Source organism: Idiotropiscis lumnitzeri, chromosome 3 (assembly GCF_059441095.1).
Source record: "Idiotropiscis lumnitzeri isolate Australia: NSW breed Sydney's pygmy pipehorse chromosome 3, RoL_Ilum_1.0, whole genome shotgun sequence".
NCBI classification, from domain to species: domain Eukaryota; kingdom Metazoa; phylum Chordata; class Actinopteri; order Syngnathiformes; family Syngnathidae; genus Idiotropiscis; species Idiotropiscis lumnitzeri.
The window spans coordinates 21,781,854-21,807,114 of record NC_142393.1 but is presented as its reverse complement, the minus strand read 5'-3'; the positions used below and the strand labels follow the sequence as shown (position 1 = coordinate 21,807,114).

The 25,261-nt window shown below is 39.9% G+C and overlaps 4 protein-coding genes across 4 annotated transcripts; 1 reads left to right on the top strand and 3 right to left on the bottom strand.

Annotated features, from left to right (window-relative positions):
• Positions 1 to 622: 622 nt before the first annotated feature.
• LOC148340370 (CD59 glycoprotein-like) lies at positions 623 to 4,146 on the bottom strand. The gene is made up of 5 exons (XM_088290652.1): positions 4,113 to 4,146; positions 3,856 to 3,934; positions 3,545 to 3,646; positions 1,707 to 1,780; positions 623 to 1,639 (listed from the first exon to the last, which is right to left on the bottom strand). Exons 2-5 carry the CDS (start codon positions 3,908 to 3,910, stop codon positions 1,517 to 1,519), a joined length of 354 nt encoding a protein of 117 aa, XP_088146778.1. The 5' UTR covers positions 3,911 to 3,934; positions 4,113 to 4,146; the 3' UTR covers positions 623 to 1,516.
• A 1,451-nt stretch (positions 4,147 to 5,597) lies between these two features.
• dytn (dystrotelin) lies at positions 5,598 to 13,902 on the top strand. The gene is made up of 14 exons (XM_088289734.1): positions 5,598 to 5,640; positions 7,068 to 7,154; positions 7,271 to 7,460; positions 7,638 to 7,723; positions 7,806 to 7,885; positions 7,951 to 8,022; positions 8,552 to 8,715; positions 9,142 to 9,253; positions 9,325 to 9,452; positions 9,645 to 9,786; positions 10,495 to 10,547; positions 10,635 to 10,776; positions 11,815 to 12,247; positions 12,654 to 13,902. Exons 1-14 carry the CDS (start codon positions 5,598 to 5,600, stop codon positions 12,743 to 12,745), a joined length of 1,824 nt encoding a protein of 607 aa, XP_088145860.1. The 3' UTR covers positions 12,746 to 13,902.
• zdbf2 (zinc finger, DBF-type containing 2) lies at positions 11,772 to 19,964 on the bottom strand. The gene is made up of 8 exons (XM_088292175.1): positions 19,847 to 19,964; positions 18,435 to 18,531; positions 17,379 to 17,536; positions 16,255 to 16,771; positions 15,818 to 15,940; positions 15,089 to 15,399; positions 14,484 to 14,622; positions 11,772 to 13,849 (listed from the first exon to the last, which is right to left on the bottom strand). Exons 2-8 carry the CDS (start codon positions 18,528 to 18,530, stop codon positions 13,049 to 13,051), a joined length of 2,145 nt encoding a protein of 714 aa, XP_088148301.1. The 5' UTR covers position 18,531; positions 19,847 to 19,964; the 3' UTR covers positions 11,772 to 13,048.
• Positions 19,965 to 20,229: 265 nt separating this feature from the next.
• On the bottom strand, positions 20,230 to 24,578 carry eef1b2 (eukaryotic translation elongation factor 1 beta 2). The gene is made up of 7 exons (XM_088291747.1): positions 24,420 to 24,578; positions 22,523 to 22,645; positions 22,320 to 22,452; positions 21,659 to 21,725; positions 21,326 to 21,451; positions 21,053 to 21,120; positions 20,230 to 20,353 (listed from the first exon to the last, which is right to left on the bottom strand). Exons 1-7 carry the CDS (start codon positions 24,497 to 24,499, stop codon positions 20,267 to 20,269), a joined length of 684 nt encoding a protein of 227 aa, XP_088147873.1. The 5' UTR covers positions 24,500 to 24,578; the 3' UTR covers positions 20,230 to 20,266.
• Positions 24,579 to 25,261: the final 683 nt, after the last annotated feature.

Below are 25,261 nucleotides of genomic sequence, written 5' to 3'. Positions count from 1 at the left end.
TTGTTCTGAGACTTGCTAAAGATGTACAGCTAATATGGCGCAATATTTGCAAAGTATGCTAATTATTTTTTAATTAAATCAAACTGAGTTAATTGAGTTGAAATATTGAAATATTTAACTGAGTTAAAAAAATTTGGATCAATCATCTGAGTTAATGCTTTAATTTTGCCAGCCCTCGTGCTTTGAAGTGATTTTTTTTTTTAACTAGTTAATCACAGAAAATCCATGATTAATCGTGATTAATCACATTTTTCATTTTTTTCGAAGCTTATTACAGATATTTACTTGAATAATATCTTGAAATTGATGCAAAATCACCAAATATGAGGTATATTTAATTCAAAGACTGTTCTAATCGCTTTCTTGGCACAATATTTGCAAAGTATGCAAATTATTTTTTTTATGTAAATCAAGCTGAGTTAATTGAGTTAAAATATTTAACTGAGTATAAACAATTTTGGATTAATCACCTGAATTAACGCTTTAATTTTGACAGTCCTAATAAATGCCCATTGACAGATACATTGTTATCATTAGCAATAAAAAAGTATTTCAAAATTATTTTTTTTTAACAATGTTTCAAATAACATTTTTTTCCAAGAGTAGAATCCAAGCCGAATGATAAATTATTTACATCTAGCACATTTATTTTGCTTACAGTAGTTACAAAGAAAACGTTATACATAAACATTCAACCACAGGTGTCAAACTCAAGGCCCGCAAAAGCTTGCCAACAATTTTTTCAAAATTAGCCTTAAAATTGTAACCAAATGCATGTGGAATATGATCGAGCAATTAATCCCACACTGAGCATGTTAGGTAAGAGACAAGAAGTAGCCACACACCAAGTCCGCAAACAAACACAGCGCAGCTCAGCTTCTGACGAGCGGACGACATCATGGCTAGCCATATGTTGGTGTTTTTTTTAAGTAACATGCTGTTTAAATGCAACTTCCAGCTGCATTTAAACAGCCAAATAAGACAGCATAAGAATTCTGAGAGTTCAAACTATTACTGAACTTGTTGACGTCATTTCCCAAGATGGAAACAAAAGAAAGATTCAGGCTGTTGATGGTTCATTTTAGATGACAATAAATCTCTTTGTTTACAGAAGACATTAGCCCTTGGTTTTGCTTTTGGTTCGCTTGCTGTATCGAATATGAAGAAAACAATGACCTTAAAAACAAAGGTACAGACCAAAGAGTGATTTCTGATTTCCAGTTTTACCATAATAATTGATCCCCTGCAATTATGCGACTTTATGAAATCAACTAGCATGTTACTATTCCATGTCCTCAAAGCCATGAGACAAAGTCAATAAGTGCTTGTTTTTTTTTTGTTTTTTTACAGTGTTCAACATTAATGAAATCTGGACCATATTAAAACTCTGCAAACATCAGTGAGTTTTTCTCAAAAATAAAAATACAAGAAAAGACACCTGTCCAACCAATAATCAGCTCCGTATGGACATGCTTGGCGTGGCACGAAGCAGGGATCAGTCATCAAACCGGCGGCGTTAGCGGGTCACCCACCATGTGGCGGCTACAGATGCCAGCACACCAATGAGAGAACTTGCTGTGGCAGAATGCGCGGAGTTACACAGATCCGAGTTGCAGCACTTGAATGTAAAACTGGACACCTACAAACCCCAAAAAATAGGCGTCAATATTTTCAGACGATTGTGCTTCACCGAATGATTTTTCTACCTGTGGGAACATCTGTCCCAGTCGGTTGTATTCGCAGTCTGAATACTTGAGGCATTGGCGAAAGGTCATCCCTCCTGGATCACATGCACAAAACAACCAGTTGAACCTCTTGTCATCACACATAAATAAACATTGTCCAAACATTTACGAATCTACCAAGACGTGACTACTCGTTTGTGCACTTCTGCAAAAATACAAACACAACCTGCCTACGCACAGAGTTCAAGAACACATCACGCTGGATTTAGGCACAGCATGAAAATCGAGCCAAACTGCAAGTTTTGAAAAAGTTAGATGCTGTTTCGATTCTTTTACTTTTACTTCTTTGAACTAACTCTTGTCATTAGTATATCATTTACAATCATTTTTTTGCTCTTCAAATTCCAGTGTGTTTTGCGAAGGCTGTTACACAATATCAAATATTATAAAGAAAAAAGGAAACAAACCTATTTTCAGTATCACCGTTTTATTTCCATTTTTATATTGCTAATAATACATCTGCGATCCTCGTGACCATTTCAGCTGTGTTCCCCACGTAAAGTCAGCTGGATTCGGCTAAACGGCAAAGAAAATGGATAAATGCTCAAGAAATTTTTTCTAAAGTTAGCAGGAAGCGCTTCCTCTTCTTCATTTAAAAAGGAATGTTCAATGGTCTACAAATGAATCTCCACTTTTTAAACTCAAAATAATTGTGCCATTAATTTGCTCCATTGGAGTGCAGTAAATATTAAATGTCCTTTTCAGACGCTAAAATTATGTACAGGAGTACCTCTAGTTAAGAATTGAATCTGTTCTGTAAACCTGTTCTCAAATTTAAACATCCGCATACCAAGGTCATGTTTCCATCGAAATGAACTGAATTGCAGTCAATCCGTTCCAGTCACAAAACAAAATTATAGTTAGTTTATTTTGATTGTTCTGCGGTTAAAAGTAAACTCTGTGCAATGTAGAAATAGGTGAAAGCACAATTTATGAAAAACATAAATTTTGGGCAAAAAACAGTTATCGCTACCAACCTGAAGCATAAAGCCAGTGATGTATGGCACGAGAAAAAGCACAAAATTCGAAGCCTTCAGCGGCCATGTCAAGACAGGTCGTAAACCAAGAGTATTTGTATTTGTATTTGTATTTGTTTTTATTTTTGAAAGTATACAGGGACAGTGCATATTAATCAAACAGTTTCCTGTAAATATGCCAGATTATAGCCAATGGCTAATTTGCATCCGTTGTCCCTGTAATCGGCCTGCCATGCATGTTTTTAGAGTAGTAGTAGTGAGTAACCTGAGTTTTTTTCTTTTTTTTTAAGTAAACTGGGTCATTTGTAATTACATGAACTTGTCCCCTAGACCCAAAAATAATAAATGATTTAAAATGGTAGACAACTACAAATTGAAACAAAACGTGTTGATTCTAGATTCATCCAAATTGTATGATTCAATATGGAAATTCAGATTTATTTATTTTTTTATAGATTCCAGTTTCCAGTGACCATGTGGAGCCAGACAGTACAAAAACTGTCTATTAGTGATACATATTAAACAGCTGAAGTGTAAAATTTGAAAAAAAAAATTCCAACAAAAATACCCATCCTTGGCAAGTTTCATTACATATGCACTGCAATAACACACCTAAAATGGTTCAGAAAAAGGAAGTGAGGTGGACACAAATGACCATCATAGCACCCGGGAGGTAAAGAAACTTTAAAATGTTAAAACTACTTTGACGGCCGAAATGCAAATCAGCCTATCTGGGAAAAGTGTAGTAACCATAGCAACGCTGTTATGTGTAGAAGCAAAAAGTTGGGGCACACTAATTTAAAAATGCAAGAATTTCAGCACCTCTCTCCGTGAGCGTCAGACAGGCATCGTCATAGCTGCAGTCTCGTTGTTTGGAGCAACTGGCCGTGTAATCTTTACAACTGTAACAGCGAATTGCTGAGCCTGAAACCAAATCATCACACATTTCACATCACTTGTTCACGTTATTTCTGCAAGTTTCACAAAAAGGTCATTCAAATTAAGAATACCAGTTATTGTTTGTCTAAAAGTAGGTGGTCATTGTTCAGCAACAACTCAATAGTTATTCACCAACACAATGTAACAATAAACATATAATTAGGAAGAGGAAAATCTTGAAGGACGAAACATACCAAGTCCAAAGAGAGTGAAGCAGGTCAGCAGAAAAATGCCAACAGAGAACTTCATGTTCACCTCAGCGCAGGACAAATTCTGAAATGAAAAATGTATTACCTTGAACTGTGTACTGAGTATAAACTGTGTAAGAGTGACATTGACTTCACGCAGGTTAGTCTCTTGCTGCGTGTACCACTGTGTATATTTTCACATCTACAGTAATTGTGTGTGTGTGTGTGTGAGTGCATCTATGTGTATGTCGTAGAGTCCTCACCCAACTGCAGAACTTGAGTGATGGCAAGTCATTCACTAACTGACCAAAACTGTAAGGGGATGAAAAATTAGGCTGTGAGACCACACCCCCAAGGAGGAGCCTGTAAGAGCAGGTTCAATTGGTTGGTAGAGACCAACGTCAAGACATTCTCCGGTGGATGTAAAATACATTGGTACTTTCAAATGGAAATATTTTTTGCTTGAAAAGTAGAATCTTTTTTTTTTTGTCACAGTGTTGGATTCAAGAATGGACGCAAATATTTCAACTTATAAAGGAAAAAGTCTACTCGAAAACCGTATCGAGCATACCCCTAATCGAAATACGAGATTCTGATTAAAATTGTGTTTAATGAATATGAATCACATGACCTAACTCAGACAGGAAGTGGGCCATGATTGGCCATGACATGAGCCCTGAGAAATTTGAAAAACAAGTCAAAACAAAATAAAAACTAACGATGATGAAAAATACCAAATTATTTTATCCATGGTGTGAATCCTCCCGCGAATCGCAAGGCCATTAATAAAGGGGAAGATAATAATGTGTTCAAGGAACTCATTTGTTTCGTTACCTGCACCACAACTTAGACCTGCTTTTTACCTGGTCTCTCTGTCTACTTTCCTTCACCAAACTGTCAGGTGCGCAAGGAGTTTGTAAACAAAAATGCCAAATTCACAAACACGGTAAACAAGACTGGCCCTGCCACGAAAATTAAGATACGCCCATTTTTACGCCGAGTGCACTTCCGATGAAAAAATCTCCAATTCTCCACAACTCAGTACTATATAGTCTTTGCACACCTTCAGCTATTATCTTCAAACATGTATCATGTATTTCGAAACTAATTGCTAAAATCACTTTACGAGGTCTCTAATAAAGAAAACTAACTGAACCCCGAGTGAGCGAGCACTTGGCAACAGGGGCAAGGAAGAAACCTCAAACAGGAGCCAGGCCCTGTCGGGTGACCCTCTGTCTCGGCCAACTGTGTTAAGATGTAGAGACAGAGTGGAGGGACGGAGCGTAGATAGAGAGCGAAAACAGGATAGAAATGCTGAAACGTATCAGCAAAAGCAATAGTCCCAAATAACAGCATCAAGACTGAAAACGTTCCACTCCCAATATCCCCATTCCCAGTTTCACCACCGCCAATAAGCATGAAGGCACAACAAACCAGCAACGGTTCTTGTGCATTTTTTCGCACACTGATAAAATGCTGCTAGCTGCCATGCCGCTGAGTTAGAGAACATGAAGTTGGAGTCTGGATCAGAGTGGCACCACGCTGATCTCGTCACAAGCTCATTGATCTGAGAAGAAAAGTTGGAGTGTGTCATGGTGCCACGGGACAAAGAATGCATACAAGACACAAATGGCCAGTGTGAGCCGAGACAACGGTCTGCAGCGCCAACACAAACAAAGATGCTACAGACTGACACAGATTGTTCGCTTCAGCTACAAACCTGACTTTGATCCCCCCCCCCTCGAATGATGTCATCAGCTGTTCAGGCTGGGATTGGTCCGCAGCCGACAGGTGAGCAGCAGCTGTGATGACAGATGAAACCAGAATGGCATTAAAGATTTAACAGCTTGAGCTATATTCGATGCTAGAAAGGCTGCAGGTAAGTTTCTGCTCAACTCAATGTGTGACAAAGTCCAAACCAATCAAGAGCTTATCAGAAATATTTGGTTTTCTGACTCAATATACTCATGAAGGTAATTAACTGCTATTATTTATTTGTTCCTTTATCTGCTGATATGTTAGAATTGCAATATGATCCGAACTGCAAAATTTGCTTTACTGACTAATAGAAACATTATTGTGACATTGTTTTTCATTTTCAGACTGTAACCCATCATGGATGTCAACAGTTTCAGTAAGTTCTTTTTTGGCGTTGTTTTTTTTTTTTTTTTTTTACTTTTTTAGTTTCCCAAACCCATTTTACTTTACAGAAGAGTAGTGAAAATTACAGTTGTGTCTTAAGATGGAAGTTTAATTCATTCCGTCTCAACACTTCCGACTCCAAACATTCCAATGTCAAATCATTTTTCTCGGTTGAAATGACTGGATTGGTCATCAGTCCATTTCAGCCTCCACCAAAGTAACCACCGTTTTTATAATGTGTTTTTTTTAATCGGAAAAATAGCGTTCTATGAAATTGGATTGAATCCAGTCATGTCATAATACAATGTAAAGCACAAAAAAAAAGTTGTTGCCACATTTTTTGCTTCAATTTATTGTACGTTATGCTGCTCCTGGTGTGCGGGCCTTGGCCACCTGGGGGCAGTTCAATAGAGACAAATAAAACATGTCCATTGAGTCAGTCCTCAATTAGCTGCTGTTAAAGTATTTTATTTCAGAGAGGATCAAGAATATATGCTTGAGAGTATTCTTATGTGTTCTACCAATGTATTGCTGCGTCATTTGTGTTCAAATAGCCAGAACATTGTGACACCTGTGCTATTTGTTAGCCCTTCTATGGCGCTTTGCATTATTTGCAAAAAATAAATAAATAATAAAAAATTTAAAAAACAGTCAAAAAATGGTTCATATCTCTAAGAAGTTGTCCTGTAAGTCAGGTCACTCGTATCTTGGCAAAAAAAGAATTGAAAGCGTCTCATTGAAGAATTGTTCACTGTCTCTCTAACTGCTGTTTTTTTGTGGCGAGAGATGTCAGTCCATATCTTGAAAAACTCTCAAGTCACTCGTATCACAAGGCACCGCTCTACAATCATGGCAAAAATTAGCCTGGGTCGTTTGTGGAAGTAACAGAGAGTCTTTACCATTCATCCTCTCATCCTTTCTCAATCAAATAATATACATTTATTTTTAAGGTTAATGTATGAAGGGTTTGAAATGACAGGAAGGTGTTCTGAGATCAGAGTTTGTGATTTATTTGCATGCGTTAAACAAGTCTTTGTACACCTTCAATTACGCAGTATTTGTTTGTCCATTTCAAGTTCCAGGTCTTGAGGACTTCAACAAAATCCGCCCCCCAGCCTACAGAGTAGCAATGAAGCTTGAAAGTCTACAGAACATCTGTCACAGTGGGTTTAATGCAACCTTTTCCTCTTTTTTCATTTTAAATGTCATCGTATCTAACTACTTTTTGACTTTAAGTAACTTGTCGATTTGAGAAATGCATTGTTCATTGTGCTTCCAGTGGATGTTGTGTTGGTTAGCCACATCGAGGCCGCCTTTGACCTCGGGGGCAGAGCCAAGTGGCAGCAAGATTCTGTCCTAAGCAAGGACGAAGTAACCCAGCGCCTCAACAGAATGTTCAGGAGTGTGTCGCCGGAATTTACAGATGGTTCAGAGAAATTATGCAGTCTCATATTCGGCGTTTTTGAGAGGTGAAATCTCATTGATAGGTTTCTTCCTTCACCCCAAAAAACATTTCACTCTTTGACTGCCCATTACTCATTCAGTATACAGTAGAATGCAGTACTTGACTCTTTTTGGGACACCACGTATACCTTGTTTGGTTTGTGCACGTGTACAATCAGATGTGTACTGTTTGCGTGTTTCAGGAATCACTTGGGTCAAATAAGGGCTATTTCTCTCCAGCTTGCTCTCATCTGTTTATCAGCGGAAACTCTCCTGCTGAAATATGGAGGTGAAAAATGTGTTCCCTAGGAAATAATATTTACGTTCCTTTTGTTAGAATGTGCTTGCTAACACGGGTGACTGTGTCTCAGCCTTGGTGTGCGCCGCGGCAAGTGCTTCCGGATCCATCAATAGGTCGTCTCTTGGATCTGTATTGGAGGATGTCAACAAGGTAAAACAAACTGACAAGATTTGCTATCATGCCCTCATCATCTGAGTCCTGTAACGCATGTTCAGGTTCCTGCACTCATCCAGGAGGAAGGGGTGTTCGGCGCAGTTGAAGAGGCCGTCAAGTCGTGTTTTCATGGAGTAAGAAAACATTTTGATCTTTTTGAATCGGGTTTTTGTGAGTGAAAAGCAGATCAGGTCACTTCTGGTGACTTCTAAGAATCAAGCTACACTTAAGTAACATATCGTTTACGGTAGTTCAGGGGTGTCAAACTCAAATACACAGTGGGCCGAAAAGTAAAACTTGAACAAAGCCGCGGGCCACCATTTAATTTTTTTAAAACAATATAAATGTTGATTTTTCTATGGAAAATTGTTATCATAAGTGGTTGTATTAATGTAATACAATGTTTATTTATTTTTTAATTACTATTATAATTTTGAATGTAACTATTATCATATAGAATGTAAAATGGGATAGTAGACATTTGGTATAGCCTTGCGGGCCAGAGTTTGACACCTGTGCTGTAGTTCATATCTGTGGTCGCGGTGGATGGTCAAGTCAAACCATAAAAAAAAAAATCTATATATACTACTGAATCTTAGGGTAGATACCTTCTGGAGGTTGAGACTGGTCTTCTTAGTGACCTGTTGCACCTAATGTTCACAGGTGCTGACCTCCACCGTAAGCAGGGAACACGTGTCATCATGGCTGCAGAGTGAGCCTCGCTTGCTGCTATGGCTACCTGTACTGTATCGTCTGTTCATAAGTCAGAAGGTCGTTCACGCCGTCCGCTGTCATATCTGCAAGATATTTCCCATAATTGGACTCAGGTGAGTACAGTAATCCACCGCCAGTTTCTGAATGATATGTTTTGGAACTTGAAAAAAATGAAATGAATAAACCTTGTTAATGTTTTATTTTCTAAATACTGTGTTTTTTCAAAGACATATAATGTTGTAATGCTTCAGTATTTTTTTTTCACCAATGGGGTGAGGTTACCGCCATCTCCATCCATCTGCTCCTGGTCCAGCCCCCTCGGTCAAATTTTAGAACCCATTGTGACCCGCCAATCAAAACGTTTGCCCACCCCTGCTGTAGACTATCCTAAAAAATCTGGGGGAGCATCAACTATTTGCATTCGTTCCCTATTTGCAAGTAGGGCTCCTTTCTTATCCCCCAATCAATCGAGGTGATTTAGACATAGTATAGTAATCATGATTTGAGGACTGTGTGTGTGTGTGTGTGTGTGCGTTCAGGTATCGCTGTGTGAAGTGTCTCAAAGTCCACGTGTGTCAGAGTTGCTTCCTGACAGAGCAACACACACGCAAACACAAAAGTCACCACCCAGTGATTGAGTTCTGTACAAAGGTAAGGAACAACAAGATATCGAACAAAGTTGGTCGACTGAAACAATATTCTCCACACCCTCTCGACGTCAGCCCACCTGGAGAGAGTCGGTCTCGTCATTTGTGCACCGTGCTCGTCACGCCCTGTTACCGCGGCGATATACTCAAAGAGGAGCTGACAGGACGAAAAAGAGGGAAGAGGCAAAGGACAGCCATAAAATGTGAGACATGTGTATCCATCCATCCATTTTCCATAATGATTGTTCTGATGAGTTTCACGGGTTAGCTGGAGTCTATCAGGTCACGCATAGGCAACCCTTCACACCTACGCACAATTAATTCGGAGTTTAGAAAATAGTTGGATGAAATGGACAGAGTAAACCGCACCAATCAAATATGAATTTGTTTCCCAGCGCTTCACCTCTCCATTTGGCTGCCACTCCCGAAGAATGTGGGAGCACCCCTTCTGATGTCTGTGTTTCCCATCATTCTTCAATCAAACTTCATTCCTGCTCATCCAAATCTCTCCAGACTGATGAGATGCTGCCAGAACAGGTGACCTCTTTTTTTTTTGGTCATTTGACCAGCAGCATAATTGAGAAAATGGGGTAAATGGCCTGAATGATGATTTTAGACTTCTCTCTACCTTTGTCGTTTAAATGTGTGAAATGTAAAGCAAAAATCAGATGTTACGTATGTCAGGTTGCCATAATTTGCATTGGAACATTTAAGTTAAAAAATAAATGTGGTAGGAACAAGAGGGTGACACGGAAGTGGATTTTTAATTCCATCCCACTCCCACAGAAAAAAAAAAATCCCGTTCTGGATCATAGTAAAATAAATAAATAAATGAATCTTATCCCGTCCTGGTGAAAACAACTCCCATCCCATACTGCTCCCGTTCAGAATGACTCCCACTGCTGTAACGCTCCCATTTTGGAAGTCAACTACATTTACAAAAAAAAAAAAAAAAAAAAAATTCAAGTTGAATTTTACTCATTTATTGAACAGCTGCTAATTCTTGTGATCCTGCCCATTCCGCTACATTTGTACGACATCCACTTGATTCCCTAAACCTTATGGTGTATATGTGCAGTGCCAGAGCGACAACAAGTTGTGCTCATCGTTTTCAAATCAAGCCAATCACATTCCTGCCATACGGAAGAACTCAGCCACCTATCGTTTACAAACATTCTGAAAACATCTTGCTTCGTGTGTGTGCGTTTTTTTTTTTTTTTGTGTCATGTGTTTTATATTCTATGTTTGGAGGTGTCCACTCTGCTCACTGAGGTCAGAGACCTGCACAGAGACAAACTGTAAGGGTTGATCAAATTCCGACATTAAACAATCAGTCAGGCTGCGTATTCATCATCACGTGATTGTTCTTTGGTTAAATGTTGAAGGCTACTGGAAGAGCAGCTGCAGGAGTGGCATCTCACTGTCCAATCAGAACAGGGTATGCTAAAGGCCCGGTGTGCAGAGATGGAGGTCTACATGGAAATAGTTAAAGAACACAACAGCCATCTGCAGGCGACACTCACTCAGGTGACCATTGACACAGTTCTATCATAGGAGCAGGACTGGTCTGGCCCAGCCTAGAAACAGACTAATCAGCTCCTTAGAACCTCCTGACCACTTGAGCCGTTGGGAGTACTATGCATATGAGGCAAATTCAAAATAAACCTTAGAATACATGGACATCAATGCCTCGGTTGGCTTTTATTTCAAAGTTGTTCTCGGCAGCGCATGGTGGCTGTCTCGACTCATCTCTTGACTCGTAATTGGGGGTAGTTTGCATCGCCGTCACAAACTGCTGCCACCAATGTCAACACAATGCCTTTTAAGCAATCAAAGAAGAAAAATAAATAATTAGACTGACAGTCAGCCAGCCGAGTGTCTCGTATGATGTCTGTCATCTCATGGCACAGTCTCATCACCATTCATTCCCCACCAAAAGAAAAAGAAAATTATTAAGCACATTAAATATACCTTATTTATTGTATGATTGTTTTGATATTTTTCTTCCACTTTATTCACTTTTTTTAATTGTTTTACTGGTGATTTGGACTATACAGTACATTGCGAATCTGAAATGATTCCATTTACATTTATTTTTATTACAGTTTACTTTATTTTACAACTTATTTTATGCGTGTTTTGATATTTGATTGCAAGCTTATAATAAAAAAAAATACATTATACCTCAACTTCTTTCTTTTCTAATTGTAGAATGAGGGCTGGCACCATCTACTTACTATAAGTACTGACAGTCATTTGGGATCACAGTCACCTTGAATAAGACAAAAATTAAAAATGAAAATTACACTACAAATCTAAATATATATAAATTATGAATATTATATTTATCGTGTGACTATTTTTAGTTGAACTGGATAGAAAGGATAGTTAATGAGTAAAATTGTTTGGTTGATGTCATTTGTCTAATTTTGAAATGCAATATCTTCACCCATTAACTCTCATTTAAAAGTCTGACTCGAGGCAAGTCTCGTGTCCCACCTGTGGAAGTCAACTTTCATACCTATCAGTGTTCACCTTTAACTATGAATATTTTCCATTCTTCAGACACTGAACAAGCTGGAACTCCAGCAACACGCCAGTGATATGCCACAGCACCAAAATGAGATGAACACGGAAAACACAGAGAAAGGGAACATGACACCGACTTCAGATATGGAGTCACACATGGATGAAGATATCAGCGGAGAATTCATGTTGAAGACAGATGATGAGTGGAGTGAGAATGAGGAAACTCCACCCACAACAATAAAACAGAACATTGCTTGGTCACATGACATCCACTACAAGGAGGCGAATTGTGCAATTAACAGCCATCTTTGTCAATCGATTCAACAAGAGGATGTCCGAAAGGAGGTGGATGGGGGTATGGCTGATGAACAGAGTTGTGGAATTTATAATCCAGAAGAGTTGCTGCAGCAAACAGTGGACCGACTAGTAAGTGTCCTTGGGACTAACAAGAGGAAGGATAAACAATCAGGTAAGACAAAAGTCGGTCTTGCTTATAAAATAGCAGTCTTGTATCGAGTATGTGAGAGAGATACCGTCTTAAAAGTAAAGTACAAATATCTTAACAGCAATCAATATTGGAAAACGTCAACGTTGCCATGTAGAATATTACTAATGTAATAGTCTACTTCCCAACTTCCTCCAATACAGGAAATCTTCTTCAGAATTATTAATTATTATTAATGAGTAACAAAGATTTATCCTAGAAATAGTCAAACTTGTAACTTGCCAGTAAGGTAAATAAAGCACATACGTTTGAAAATTCTACTTAAGAAGAGCAACAAAGTATTTTTAATGCGTTAAATTCATTACAGGAATGTAAACTAGCGTTGCGCTAAGTCACAAGCTGTTTTCTTTTTTTCATTTTCTTTGAACAGGTGACAAGGAGTTGACACTTATTGAGGCTGCAGACCATGTTGGAGACTCTTTACTCTACCTGGTGAATTGTGTGAGACAAACCCCGAGCTAGATGAATAAGGTTTATGCCACAGAGGACAATGTTGTGCCTTTGTGGATGCAAATTATTCATTCTTCGACATCAGTGTCAAAGGCACTTCTGTCTCCGGTACCAATGTCAAGTCTGATCATCGATCAATCAATCAGCTATCCATTCATTCAACCATTAATTAAGATGTACTCTCGAATAACCTCTCATTTCAGAAACCTTTTTTCTCTTTAGTTGGACATGTAAATAAGCGGCCGAAATGACAAATTTTAAAAATCCCTTTTTTTATTTTTCAAATGGTCTCTAAATGTTGATGTAACAAATGTGCTACTTTGGAGTCTTTTCACAACCCCTCCGCCTCTGAGACCTTCCTCGCCGGAGTTTTGGCTCAGGAAGGGACAGGGCGGCAGAGTCCTTTTGACGGAGTCCACATCTCCTGGGTGGTGGAGTTGTGCTGCGAACTCTCACTTTCCTCTTCGGGGGTCTTGGCCTTTCTTCACCACCTATTCTTGCCTCCTCACACCTAGTTCGATGCTCCGCAGGAGAGGTTTCATGTTTATGACTCCGCGACGAGTCTGTGCTGGGGGTGCTTGACAGCTTCTGGCTTTTGACCCTGGGAGAATCCGAGCCGCCCTCCCCAGACCATTTCTCTGTGTTCAAGTCTGGGCTCAGACTTCGAAACAACTGACGTACACACGGCGGCAAAGGGTTGGAGGCAGTCGAGCTTTTACTCACTTTGAAACCTTTGGGCGGGTTCTTGATGATACGATTACTGCGGTGGTCATAAAAACGCACAGGGAATTGTTTGTATTTCACCTTCACCCTGTGAAAGTCAGCTGGCCGTTGCCTTTTCCTGCTGCGTTTGGGTGTGGGGCTTACGGTGGGTGCGTAAGGGCTGGCGGGAAAAGTAGGGGAGCAGAGAAGATAGACCAGCGATGTGCTCGACTGCAGCGGCGTGATGACAGGTGAATACGAAGACGGGAGCCGAGACCATCGTACCTCAGGAGTCTTTTTTGTTTCGTCCTTATTGCCTGGATGGACGCTAGTGGGCGTGGCCTCGAGGGCTGGTTGACAGACAGTCGGCACGACCAAGCGGACGGTCTGAGTGGCGTGGCTCACTTTGACCACCTGGGGGGGAAAAAAAACAAGGAACAATTCAGTGAGTGAAACAATTTGCTATGTTGCAATGTAGGGTGGCAAAATTCAAGGAATTTGTTAAAGGTGGAAACAAATTTGGATGAGAACTGATGGAAATTGATGTGAAGAATATATCCCTATGAGCATTGTTACATTGTCTGTCTAAATGTGAAGCTGCATTTGTTTGTGTTATAAAACCACCATATAGATAAACATTAAACTCGTGCCGAGTATTATTGTCATTATCATTAAGCTAGTGGCCTAAGGTATGTGGTTCTTTTAAACACAATTATATGTAATTCTCTTTCTGTTTATTTTGACAGTAAACATCATCTAAAAGTGGCAATAATCATCTTGATCTCTTATTTTGAAAGATAATTACCAATTCTCTCCCCAAAATTGCTGCTTTGTAAATTGTTCACATAGAGGAACATGAACAACGGAGGGTTAACAACAATGACGTACCGGTTTATATTTTAAACTGATGGTTACTTTTATTTAAGGAGTTAATTCAGCACTTCAACTTCAATAGTGTGTTTTTTAACACATGTTTGTAGTTCTACCATGGAGTGTGTGAGTATTTTTGTCACCACTAAATATCTGTAGATGAATCTGTCATGCTCACCTGACACCTGGATGCCATCCTGAAGTTCCGTCTTCTTGGGACTTCTTCCTCAGCATGGTCCAGTAAAGGAAAAACACCCATGTCTGACTCCGCCGCCGTCTGATCAGGTCCGTTCACGGTTTTACTCCTGGTGCCATACCTTTTGGTTCGACACCATCAAAGTAAGTAAACCATAGGCATTGAAGGTTACAGCAATATTGCTTAGTTAAAAACATTAATAAGTCCATATTCAGAGGCACACAACAATTCAAACTCACCGTTATGGAGAATTTAGAGCAGGGGTAACGAATTGAGAGCCCCTATGAAGCCTGTTTTAGATATCGCCCTCCTCCAAAAGACCTGATTCAAATGATCAGGATGGTTATCAGGCTTCTGCAAAGCTCGCTGATGGGCTGATCATTTGAATCTGGTGTTTTACAGGAGAGAAACTAGCAGGATAGGGATGTGGGCACCCCTGATTTAGAGTGTTCAATTAAACGTAACATAAACATTTTGGGATATGGGAAGAAGCTGGTACTGTAAGTTAAATACAGTAAATGGAAAAATTTGAAATGAGAAGTTTCATGTTGTGTATTGTCAAAGTTGCAACTAAAAATATATATGACCTGGCGAGGGATTCACTGTCGAAGTAGCAGACAAAACGACCTTGTCTGAACTGTTGCACAAGGTCATCAACTTTCTTCTCATCTTCCTCTTCGATCTGGGACCACGTCTTCCCTCTGAAGGACTCTGGCAAATGTTTTGCCACTTCTTTCGGCACAGGCCTTAATACTCTCTGTTGGACCGCACGCTTCTTGCCGTGGAGGACGGATTCCAGATGATGGGAGTACACCTGTTCTGTCAAGTCCACCTGAACATCAGTCAGATGGCTGTAATCCCTCACCTGCGTCTGGACCAGCGGGACACATGTGTCTACCTGCAAACACATTCCTTAACTTAAAGGAGCGCTTGTGTATATATTTATTTATTCATTTTTGCACAATTTAAAAAAAAAAAGCTCCCAGGTGCCTTCATAAAGGTTAATTACATTTTCCTGTCAGAATACTCACAGGATAAAGAATTACTGCACAATTTAATGTCCAATTCTCACCCAATGGTAGAAATCACCCAGTTTGGCTGGAGGGTGAGGAGGGGTGGGGACGGATAGCTGTGGGTTGGTTTTGGGTTATGTCGAGTACAGCTGTCGGACTGATCGTGGAGGTCCCAATTCACAAAATTTACAACAACTTTGCAGGCACTCCAGAGACCTCGCTATTTCTATACAAGCTAATAAAACAACCCTTTGAAACACATAAAGCGGACTCAGCCCCCCAAACTCTTCCTTCTGCGCTCACCTGCCCAATTGAGTCCCAGTCACTCTGTGTTTGAAGAGAGTGAGGCAGACTGACATGAAAGCTGTCTGTCTCCTCAAGCGGAAAGGAAGTCAAACTGTCGCCATGACAACATGTTTGGATAACCTGGAGACGAACACAAACACAAAGCATTCTCATCAATAAGAGATTTGGGGGAATTGGAAAAGGACGTGAGCTCAAAGAGAAAAATGGTCCCGGAAGGACGCCCATTTTTTGGAGCATTCAAATGAGTGGAGGAGCTTCATTTACATTGCATTTACTCAGCTCAAATCATCATCTAAAAATAAGTAGGCATTCAGTATATTCTCAATTACCCCTTCTTAAAAAGTTACAGAAAATTCTCAGAGAGGTTCCAAAAAATTAACAAACATTTTGCATGCTTTGCCTCCATACTCACAAGATAAAACATGTGTACCAACCTCCTCAATAGTTTGATCCACAAGGTCACTCTGTGGCGCTGAGAAGACCTCCTCTTTGAAAGCCGCCCACCGCTCCTTCTGCCATTTGTGCCAAGGCTGTTGCAAAGAGTGAGGCAGGGGGCATGTGCCTGGATGTGGACCCTCAGCTGAAAGGATAGAGGTCAGGGACTTGCTGGTTTTCCTCCTGTCAGTCTTTCTGTGTGCCTTCCTGTGCACAGGCAGAGGGGCCTGATGTTTGGGCACCGTTGTTTGCCTTGAATAGATGGTCCTTGCCTCCTGCTGCTCATTTGCTTGTGTAGGCCTCTCTGGACCTGCCCCCTCTGAAAGTCTCTTCTCTAATTGACTACAAGGGCCAGCAGCTTCATCGTCTTGATTAGACGACACGTTGTTTGAGCTTGGTAGACGCTCACGAGTACCCAATGACAAGTTGTCGTCGTCGCCAGAAAAACAGACTTCATCAAGCTCCTCCCTCGGCAAAAGAGGAGTGGAGATGGACGGGAGGTCTGTGTGAGATGGTCTAAAGACACAAACATATGTAACAATCCATCAACTAGATATGCTCAAAAGCAGAATATGCTTTGTCAATGGCGGTGAATCGACTATTACTAGCAAAGATTTACACTTCCTGCCGATAGTGTTTCAGTTATCATTCTGACAGGTGGAGACACTAAGCACATGACAGCTTAGGATTTACAGTTTTTGTAATGATTATACTTGCCAACTGACATTGAAACAGCGTTGCAAAATTGCCGCCTGGCAAGATGTTTTTTTTCGGTCCGCGACTTCAGTTCAGCACCAGTTTATGAAAACTTGTGGCCATTAGACACTCCAATGTGTGGTACAACTTGCTCTATTCGTGGAGAGTTTTTCTCAACAAAATCTGTTCTTGACAAACGACGCTCAACACTGATGAAATAACAAAAGCCTGACGGCAGGCATTCACACAAAGCCAGCGAATATCTATCCAGAGGGCTGCGCTGCAACTCTACATCAACAATAACTCGATTCAACAGGTGACCTGGAAAATGATAAGGCTTTTTATGTACCAACTTCATATAGTCGTGAAGTCTTGAAAGAACCTGAAGAAAAACATTTTGAGATTTGGCGTATTTAGGATTTGTTACCTGGGATCATTGTAGCAATGTGGGTGGTGCAACAGGACATCCTGCAGAAATCGCTCCAGCAGAGTTCCTTTGGCTTGGCTGTTGTCAGCAAAGGAACAACTGGTGGAGCCCCTGGAAGACGCACGAACACAATCCAGGTGTCTGAGACTGGCCAGGTGCTGAGAACAATGATCAGAATTTTAGAAGCAGGGTAATTAATGCACAATTTTCGAGAGAGGTTTTACAATATCAGTTACAAGCGCTACCATAGCACAGGGATACACTTTGGTTGTGGTTGTAAGTTGTAACATTCACAGTGTTCCAGACAAAAACAACAGTTTTCAGCATTTACATGGAAAGAGCAGTGCTGTCATGCTAAAAAAACGCCGTTGTCATTCAACCTTTTCCGGAACGTTTGTAAACAACATCTACCATGGCAGAAAAGTGATAAACAACCCCTGACCTGAAATGAAACTACGACAAAAACGTGTTGTTTGAGTTTCACCGCCAGATATACCCCGAAAGGTGATATTTTTCCCTTTTTTTTTGTTTAATGAACTGAGAGGAAGATGTGGGTAAGACGATAAATCAAGTGGACAAGAGGGATACCATAATCTGGTTTGCATTAGTTATGCAGAAAATGTTTGGTTTAGTTGTCTGTGTAATTTAACAAAACATAACAGCTAGCATTATTAGGCAACAGCGCGCTATCTATTTTGAATTTCCACCATTTTTTAATCATCTCACCTGTTGAAATATAAATTAGGGTACGGGCTCCCTTGGGATCAATTTACCTCATGTAACATCTCTTTTTCAACTGACATGTCTCAAATTTAAATTACAATGGGTCGAGAAGAAGGCTTAAAATCAGCATTCAGGCCATTTAACTAGTTTCCGAAATGGCGCTGCCTTGGAAAAATGACAGAAATTGTTTGGATACTTGTTCTTCCATTGATGCTATTGCCACCTGGAACTATGTGTTACTTCATGATGATAAAGATTGACAAAGAAACGACCAAAACAAGATCTTTTTTCCCCCTGACTGCAACACAGGCCACAAGAAAAAGAGCACGTCACCTGATCTAGGTTGCTGTAGAGGACTCTGCATAAAGTGCAGTAACCTGGTCTGCATGGTGTGCATCGGGATGGTCCTGGCTGAGACTCCGCCCACATCCTGTGATATACATTCAATGCATTTTGCAATTATTCTTCACAATTTGCTATTATTTCCTTTATTTTGCAATATATTTCAACTGCGGTTGACTACAACTCATTCAGACAGAAAGACAAACTGCTGATTGTTATCATACAAAATCTTGATGATAATTTGGACTGATAATAAAATAAATAAGTCAAAATATCTTAAAAGTGGTTCAAGATCTTTTCACAAACTTTCTATTTCGTGTCCAATTAGCTTTTTAGCAAGAAGGATGTCTTACTGAATATTTTTGCTCAGTGTTGCCACTGCGTATTATTGAGTTTGTATTTAGCTCAGCCAGTATAGGATAGTAATGTTATTTAGACTATGACGAGAGGCGCTCATACTGTTTGCCTAATCATTATATCCCTGGCATACAAAAATAACATCAACGATACGATTGTTTATCATATGTCGTCCCAAAAAAAATGTGTTATCATGACAGGCCTAGTTCTGCAAATCTTTATAACAATATTTCTCTCAACCTTTAGATGGCATACCCTCTTATTGCTAAGAAAGACCTTCTATTTGTTACTGAGTATCTTTGCGCACACCACCGCCCCCCCAGGGCCCATTTGAACGGTTAAACTTTCATTTAAATTATTCTGGTATGTCTTATTTTGTTTATACTTTCCGATATGATAAAGAAAAGAAAATGCAACGACTGCTAAAGTGTGTTTATCCATTGGGGTGCGAGTCAAATTAAACAAGTTGTTTTTGTATCGGGAGTCACCGGGGGGGGGGGGGTGTAAGTAATAAATTGGGGTCTGCAAAATAATTTGTATAGTTTTGGTTACCTGTCTTTGTCAAATGACAAGCAGGGTTTGTTTACAATTGAAACGCTTTAACTTTTGCCACGAGGGACCATTACGTCATAAATGTTGCGGTTGAAATGTTCAAAACAATTCCGACATTCTGGGGTGCACATGGTAAGTGCGTTTGATGGGCACTGAGGTTTAATGGGAAGTGATTTTATAATGACCCGCTTTTAAGGGATCCCTGGACAGAAAAAGTTGTCGAAGCCCTGGACCACACAACGGCAGTTGTACAGCTGTCTCCGTGGACGACAAATCGACATTCGGTGAGGTACAACATCTAACAAGTATCGCAGCGGTTGCATCTTTCTGGCAACTCTTTACTGGATTCAGACCTGCGTTGGCCTGGGATAATCACGTGACGCGGTTTCGTTAGTGGTACGCCTTCTTATTCGGCCCTTTGCCTCAGTACAACTGTAAAACGCGGAAGTCATTCGAAACGCATGGCTCAGAACACGTAAGAGCATTTTATTTACCTGTTTTACTTTCAGACGGAACGAAATCATCTTCCGCCGCGCGCTTTTGGCTTGCGTGTCAGTTTCCGCTCTTCTTCTTCAGCGGCATGTCAGTGGATTGCGCTTGCCTTGCGCCACCAGAAGGCCAAAATGGGGAAATACACTTGAAACTTCAAAATAATCGGAACAACGCCCATAAAAACTCAATTCTACATTTTGGATTTGGAGACTATACAAATTTTTTATCTTGATGTCGCACCATGGAAATTAAGTTACATTTTTGGTCTTATTTGAATCTTTGGGGGAGATAAAATTCCACCACCAACCATTTCAATGTAATTTATATTCCAAAACAAGATCAAGTGTTGCAAACTCAAAATAAAAATTAAACCAGAAACATCAACTTTATCCAAGTGCTTTATTTTATTTTTTTTTTCCTTTTCAGATTTTGTTAAAAGCAGCAACGTCCATCGACTGGACAAAATCCTCAAAAGCTGTGATTTGCTCCTCCAGAATATCAGTGCCCACCTAAAGCAAAACATAAAAATAGTCAGACGCGTGACTCAAGATTCTTTTATTCAAATCTGATATATATAGGAGTGCACAACAGCAACAACATTGTATCTCGTTGGTTTAATTTATCAGGTTAATCTGAATTTGTCAGCAAAAAAACAAAAAAAAAAGACATACAGTATGCGCACACAGAAGGAAAATGCAATATAAATTTAAACTGTGAAATCATAGAAACAGCGAGTCTCCGTGCTGTACGCAGGCTCCCTCAACTTTAAACTATTTTTTAACATGCAGTTTAGTCGCATTTAACTTCTAAGTACAACACAGATGGATTTAAGCTTCTATATCTTTCTTTTGAAATATTTAGATCATGTCGTTTCAGTCTGCAATTTGCTGGCGACCAATTCAGGGTGCACACTGTCAATTGCCTAAAATCAGCTGGACTAAGTTCCAGCACTCTCATCACTCGTGAGGACAAGCGGTTCAAAATGTTTTCTCAGTTTTGTGTACTGCATTTTGAATCAAATGTTTGAATTTAAATTATAATTCAAGTATGCCCACCTCAATATAAAAACACTGTTAATATTAAAACTGCATTACGTAAGTGGTTTTCTATTTGAGTTTAGAGCCATCTTGTGGTGAACTAAAAAGTTAGCAGACTAGAACCTTATGTAGGAAATATTTACTTCCGTGTCTTAACAGCCCAATACGCACCTTATCGTCTTCGACCACACAGTTGATCTGCAGCTTTTTGATGCCATATCCCACTGGTACTAGTTTTGCTGCGGGAAAACGCCAACAGTTAAACACGACTGATTCACTTCATAATGTGTAAGTCAACTGAACTCCACCAATTGTTTCAGATAATTGAAGTGGCATCACAATCGTCAGCCGAAAGATGGTAAAATAAAAACATCATCAAGTGGGGAACTGCCTGAAATCAGGATCAGCTGCTACTACATGTCACTGCTATTGCCACTTGCTTACATTGTCCCCAGACGAGTCCGTCCATCTGAATACTCCGGACACACTCCTCCAACTTGGCCATGTCGGTCTCGTCGTCCCACGGTTTAACATCCAACAGAATAGAGGATTTGGCAATGAGGGCAGGTTCTGAGGAGAAGGAGGGGAGTTACCTACACAAACAATTGAACAGTGTACTAGGCCATGTCTTGGACTCCGTCAGGTAAGTATAGTGTACATCACGCGTCAGCCGAAAGATGGTGATTGATAATCATCACGAAGAGTCCAAATTTAATATCATCTGTGCTGTTGGTCCAGCCTGATGATGTCGGGGAAAAAGAAAAAAACATCACTTACTATTTGCTTTCTTGGCTGCGTACGCTGCTACACGCTCCTCTTTTAGCCTCGCGGCCTCTGCATCATCCTACCAAACGGCACATGTCAAGTTAGCATTAACGCCACCATAGAAATATAGTGGAACATTGGCCCAATTTATTATTTTTTTTATATCTATATTTTTTTTAAATCGCCATGAGTTCAGCGCAATAGCCATGGTGGCGGTGAACCTCACAACAAGCGGCAGTTTTGCTTGGTAGTAAACACTTTTTCCTAATGTCAAGAAGTTTATCAACACTCCCAGTTTAGATTCACAACTCTCCCCCCTAAAAGAGGGGGGACGACTCATGGAGCTTACCGCTAACAAAGCCAAACACTATACAAGTCGTACTTTCAGGGATCCATTTCCTCTGAGCACAGTGGCCCCTAAACTGAAATTTTAGGGATGCAAGTAAAAATGTAAGGTTGCACGTTGCAAGTAGACATGCCAAGTAAATATTCACTGTACTCATTTTCATTATATTGTTATAGAACGGGCCTAAGTGTGGTTCAGATGTTTGTCAGCAACAAAAAAAAAAAAAAAACTCTAGAAGAGTAATTTTTTTCGGCAAGAGTAGACGAGTAGATTTACTTGCGCCGTCTCAAATTCAGGGCAGTCTGGAACACTGTATTTGCATCTCACCTCATCATCAGAGCCAAACAGATCAACATCGTCGTCATCATCGTCATCATCTGCCTTTTGGGCCACTGCTGCGGTGGAGTCGCCCACACCCGCTGGGCCGTATTGACCCAAAGGTTTCTTCACACCTGGAAGACTGACACAACAGGCGGTTCAGTCCCAAAGAGCTTGTGTCTTTGTCACCACAGAGGAGGCCCGGTACACACCTGTTCTTCTGGCTCTGATAGGACTTTATATGGTTGAACCAACGGAGAGCATGGCAAAGATCAGCTGTGGGTGGAGCTGCGATTGCCTCAAAAACAGCAACATCTGCCTGGGAAGGCACATGCCTAAGAATAAAGACAAAGTTAGCCCTGTCAGACTGTACAAAGCCTGGCAAGAAGCAAAGTATTTATTCCTAGTTTCTTTTTTTTTTGCAGTAAACATGTAAATTAGTTTTGGCACCAAGCTTCTGTTTAAAAAAATAAATAAAATAAAATCAATGAGAAAAGCAAAAGTCTCAAAGCACTTAGATGGTGTCACTCAAGTCTGGACAGAAAGGAAATATTAAATCAATTTTTTCCACCTCCAGAGATGAACCCTCTGGGCTCTATGCTGGCTATTTGTGTCCACATACACCAATTTGCAAATCCAACAATTAAAAAAATCAATAAATAAAAATACAGCACCAATATACCAGTCATGCCAAATTGTATCTGCTATAATACTCATGGCCAGTTCCGGTCAACCAAACCCTGCAAAAATTAAATATTTGAATACATTTTTATTTAGTGGACTAAATCATACAATTTGGGTAAAAACGTTTTTTTTCCCAGCACATTTTGTAATTTTGGTTTTGCTTTCTGCCACTTTATATCATTTACCAATTTTTAACAAGTGTGAATGCAACATGATTTCCAAAAGGCGATTAAGATGGAACAAATGACTATTTTCATTGAATGAAATTAAACCCTTTGTCGGCTGTGCAAACACAACTAGCAATTTAAAATAAGGCAGCGCTGTACCAAGAACGTAACTGAAAATGTATATTATTTTGCTGGTGAACCTGTGCACTATGCTAATACATTTATGTTGTCTTTGTGCATGGGACCTTAAAGCCCATGACTTTCTTCTTTAATATACACTGTTGATATGTGATTCTCAAAGGGTGGTCTCCCTTTATTTGTTACGGGAAAGAATCACTCCAAACAATTCAGCTCCATTTAACTTTTTAGCACATTTTTCTTTAACCTCAAATTGTTTCGTCAACATTAAGTAGGTTCAATGTTTATTTAGCCTGCGTGTAGAACATTTAAATTTAACAGTTATTAAAGTAGCGTTTCTTGTTATTCTATATTAACGGACCACATTATATTTCAAACTATACACAACGTTGAAATGTCTCACAATAGCTGACAGTACCCATCTTGGTTGTGATTTACACTTAAGCTTACTACAGGACTGTAGTTTAATGCTGGTTATGATTAAGGTACTTCGTGAGCCAACTATTTCTGGAGGTAGCATTTGTCTTTGAACAAATAAAATGACCACTTCTGTAATAAGTGTGAACAATAAAATCAGATGCAACAATGCTTGATGGGACCCAGTGTTAATATACTCAAATAATTAGCAATGTGGACGTAATACAACTAAAACACGTGGATCTTGCAAAGGGTCATCGCGGATTTGAGGAGTTGGAATTGTAGAAGTTATTGGAGAACATTCCAAAGGAAGAGAACATCTTTACAAACGTGCCATTTTGCCGACGTGTCCAAACTTCAGTAACACGCTGTACAAATGGCATTCATCGCTAGCTAGCGGTTAGCCAACATGTGGCTCATAGCAGTAGCGGCTTAATTATTTTCCAAAGCGCGATGTGCGTCAACTCAAAGGACCAATCATAACGATTACTTATGTTCCATGTTTATGTTTGCCATCCAATCAATTACTTCAAATTTCACTTTCCCGTTAGTTTATTCGCATTGTTCTGTTAGTAAATGCTAGCTGGTAACCACGCGTAGCCATAATGGCGCCGCCGGTAACGACGAGCACCACTGCAATTTTTGCAACATCCACCTTTGCTCTTAACCACATTTGTATGTATAATGTTGCAGCTGCACTGACCCTTCTACGTAGCTGCGATCGGCAAGGAAATCATTCAGCACTTTGAGACCGGAGGGTGCTTTTAGGTCACCGAAACCCATGATGACAAGGGGTCGCTATTTGGGGAGGAAGAAGGGCCTAAGTGGAGGGAAACCGCCATTTTATAGGCGGAAAGTGGCTCCTCCTCATCCAACACTAACACCCCCACCCCACACCCGCCTGCCCCTCCCCGTGTCTTCAAAACTGAATTTTTTGGGATCGATTCAATTCGAAGTCAATCCAGAGCAAACACATTGCAAAGTCTCATTTCGTTTGTATGACACAGTTAAAAGCCAGGACTCAATAGAAAATATTCTTCCCGCAAACATTGTGGATGTCTGGATTCCCCCCTTAAATAAAGTGCCCAAAGTTATAAAAAGAAAATTAACATTTTCTCCAGCCCCGCATTTATGGGAAAATCCGCAAAGTCGAAATAACTAACATATTTTAATTCTTACTGTCAAGACAGGCATTTATAGCACTTACATTTTAAGGTCTTTTAATACTTTAAAACCAAAAAACACATTTGACCACTTAAAGTACAATATATTGAAAAGATGCAAGAGCAATGGATAACGCAAACGACTTTTGCTCCCTATATTTCAAAATATATCTGTACTTTGTATCGATTACTCTGTCAAAATAGGCTTCACCTCCACGAGCGATTGCGCAATGTAAAAAAAAAAGGTTTAAAAAAAGTAATAAAAAAGTAATAAATAGTAATATATAATAAATACCCACTGGTCAGGTCTTGTGATCTCGGGATACTGAAAAACAGGGACAGCATGACAATGACAACAGATTCAGAGAAGTAACATTTTCCC